The sequence below is a fragment of the Coffea arabica genome, chromosome 1c (genome assembly GCF_036785885.1).
Source record: "Coffea arabica cultivar ET-39 chromosome 1c, Coffea Arabica ET-39 HiFi, whole genome shotgun sequence".
NCBI lineage: Eukaryota > Viridiplantae > Streptophyta > Magnoliopsida > Gentianales > Rubiaceae > Coffea > Coffea arabica.
The window spans coordinates 45,528,484-45,531,587 of NC_092310.1; the positions used below are offsets into that span (position 1 = coordinate 45,528,484).

A 3,104-nucleotide genomic window follows, 5' to 3' on the forward strand; every position below is an offset into this window, starting at 1 on the left:
CCTTTTAATCAAAGATGTTCAACAAAATTAAGTGTTAGGAATAAAGACCGTCAAAAATCAGTTATAAGGGATCAATGGATGAATGATCTTCTGGTTACTTATATTACAATAGATATCACTAACAAAATATGCATTGAATTGATTTTACAACGTTTGAGTTGATTTTGTAACTTTTTCAGAAGATGAGTATTCGTGAAAGACAATTATAATATGTATGTAACATTATAATCTTTATTCATAGAAATTCTATTGCATTAAAGTTCGACCCTACTTACTGTAAGGTCTTTGCTTCGCCACTCAACTGATTTCCTTATTAGGCAACTAAGATCCAATCTATGCCATACTCACGACAAAGACCAAGAGGATATATATCTTTCTTGATCCATGCTCTTGAGATAAACTCTTATTACAATAATAATAATTAAAAAAGAAAAAACATCTCTGTGGAGCTTTTATTGCTATATAACTTTTATATCTCTCCTCAATTTCCTCATCAAGAAGTAGTACATACATCATATGACAAGTACAGGAAAAGCTCTTCAGACGATGTTTATTCTGGTGACTGGTACACGTTTGACCCTTGAATTATTTGAAACTAATTCCATACTTAGGCTGTTGATTTGGAGAAAAGAGGCCAAAATGTTTTTCTGTCTCCTCTCCACGCTTCTGGTTCTCATCAAACATGGCAAATAAATAAGTTTCTATGCCTGCTCCAGGCTTTTTTGGAGTCCCTTTCCCGCTCATAACATGACGAATCACATTCTTGTAATAAGTGCCTGCGTTTGCAGATGATGCAGCAGGAGGATTCCCGGCAGATGGCCAGCCAGTTTCCGACACAACAATGTTTACCTTAGAACCGCCTTCTTTTTCTAGAGCTGAATAATGACCATCCAACATTGCATCAAAAAGGTTCTGATATCCCAATTTTCCATCTTGAACAACCGTTTTTTGTGAGGTGAACAATGCATAATCCAGTGGAATAGTGTTTCTACTACCAATATAGCTGAAGTAGGGGTACACATTGACTAGCAATGGTGCATTATTTTGGACTAGGAAATTAATTATAGGTTTAATGAATGGTTTAGCTTCGTTCGAAAATGAACCGTGTGAGGGAGGATAAGAATTGGTTACTAGACCTGTAAGTATTGAGGTAGAAACCTTGATTTGGTTCTGAAGCCCTGCTGATGCTATTGCCTTCTGTATCTTTTCCATGGCTGGACCAACATATCGAGCAACGGCAGAACCAACAGGTACTTCATTTCCAACTGATATGTATCGGAATTTCACAGCTGGTGAATATTTTTTGATATTGTTTTGAACCCAATTCGCAGCTGCTGAAGGATTGGTTGCAACGTCTTGAATGCTTTCATTGGGAACATCAACAAGAAGTTCTATATTGGTTCCTTTTAAAGCATTGAGCACTTCAGGATCTGGGCCGTAAATTCTCATTCTTTGGATGCCATTTCGTTTGTAAAGATTTATAACGGCCTGTTTGGAGGGTAGGTTGTTGCCATTTAGCCCATAACAGACTCCGATAGATTGCACCCCTGCATCTGAAGTGATTGATGGAAAATGAAAGTATAGAGAGTTTGTGTTCAATTCTCTTTATAAAATGGTTTGTAAAAATCAATTCTCTTTGCTAATTAAAGTTGACACAAAATATATATGTGCATAATATTTGACTCTACCATGATTCATCAATTACTAAGCTCTGAGAATGTTTTACCACTCGGTTTGAATGTATCCTTGAAATTATGCAAAAGAAAAGAAAAAGAATAAAGCACTCGTAAATCGTAATTTGTAAAACAAATAAAAATGCTGAAATTAATAAAATGTAAATTTCATGGTCAACTTACACTTCTGCCCACTGCGTACATCAGCTATATATAAAATCAAGGATTCTAGAGCTTTGCTCTTTGTATATCTAATGAAGACAACATCACCAAATTTTAAAACCAAAAATTCTTCCTTTGCCACTTAAATTTTAAAGGATCTTCATCTAATTAAATTGCAGGTGAACAATCTAATAAATTTGAGATTACATCTTCGTTATTTAATATTAATGACATGAGTGAAGAGAATAATGTATAGTAAGGAAAAGATTACTTGTGTAGAGTGGCCTATATAGTTTATATGCTGCATACATATTACTATAATTTACAACTCTAGGAATTATATATTCATGTAAACCTACCTGTTTAAAATTACTTAAATAAAAATAGCAATTATGAAGTTATTCCTACCAAAATAAGACAACTATTCATGCCATTAACATTAATGCATGGAAACAAGCAAGGAACATGGGGGCAGAGATATACCTGTGAGTCTGAGACTAAGCAGAAACAGCCCAAGCAAAAGCAGGATAGTTGTCATTATGGTTTTGATGATGAGGAGAATATAGCAAAAGCAGAATCGGAAGAAAATAGCACTCAAAGATTTGCAAAGGAAGACATGACAGAATGAAGTGGCTAGGGTGCTTCTTATAGGGAAAATTTTTGGGCATTAGACGGTTAAGCATGCAGACGTATTAACAAAGTTTTGCCCAGTCAATACTCTCCACTGTCCAAAATATTGACGAATTAGATCTCAATTTTCTCTAGACTTGGCAATTTAAGCAAGCAAGTTTAAGTGATTGTACAAGAGAAACAATACCTTTATTCAGGGGTGCCACAACATTAGCTTAAACGTACAATATTAGTATGTAGTTTTTTTATAAAACTATATATTTGTTATAAATAGACTAATTTATTCAATGTTACAAAAATGTAACCAAAAAAGGCTTGTGATTCATCATTTTTAGTAGTTACTATGTCATCTAATGGTATAAAATTTGCATATTAGATAAAATTTTGTGCAAGACTAGAAGATGTAAATTCTAATATTTGACAGGTTGCAATTTTATCATTTATTTTATTATTAATTTTCTCTATTACCTGACCTGATATGAATTAATTATTAGATTCTACTCACTTTTCGTAATTTACATTTATTTCAGAGAGTAGAATGAAAATGCCAATTTGACAGTCATCGACAAAAAATTCAAAAAGAAGACACTCAGGGACATTTTTGAAACAAAAGAGATGCGAGGCCTTTTTAGTTATTTT

At 33.5% G+C, this 3,104-nt stretch overlaps 1 protein-coding gene across 2 annotated transcripts; it reads right to left on the reverse strand.

Annotated features, from left to right (window-relative positions):
• Positions 1-211: 211 nt before the first annotated feature.
• On the reverse strand, positions 212-2,431 carry LOC113720211 (glucan endo-1,3-beta-glucosidase-like). Of its 2 annotated transcripts, none has more exons than XM_027245152.2 (2): positions 2,319-2,431; positions 212-1,553 (listed from the first exon to the last, which is right to left on the reverse strand). In XM_027245152.2, exons 1-2 carry the CDS (start codon positions 2,371-2,373, stop codon positions 586-588), a joined length of 1,023 nt encoding a protein of 340 aa, XP_027100953.2. In that variant the 5' UTR covers positions 2,374-2,431; the 3' UTR covers positions 212-585. The 2 variants fall into 2 exon arrangements, with proteins under 2 accessions (XP_027100953.2, XP_027100954.2); XM_027245153.2 differs by having other exon boundaries at positions 212-1,547; positions 2,319-2,413.
• Positions 2,432-3,104: the final 673 nt, after the last annotated feature.

Excerpts from the sequence above, each read along its gene's own strand:
- LOC113720211 (XM_027245152.2), bottom strand. The coding sequence starts at position 2,373 with ATGACAACTATCCTGCTTTTGCTTGGGCTGTTTCTGCTTAGTCTCAGA. Across the intron at positions 1,554-2,318 it reads GCTTAGTCTCAGACTCACAG|ATGCAGGGGTGCAATCTATC; the intron begins GTATATCTCTGC and ends CAATCACTTCAG.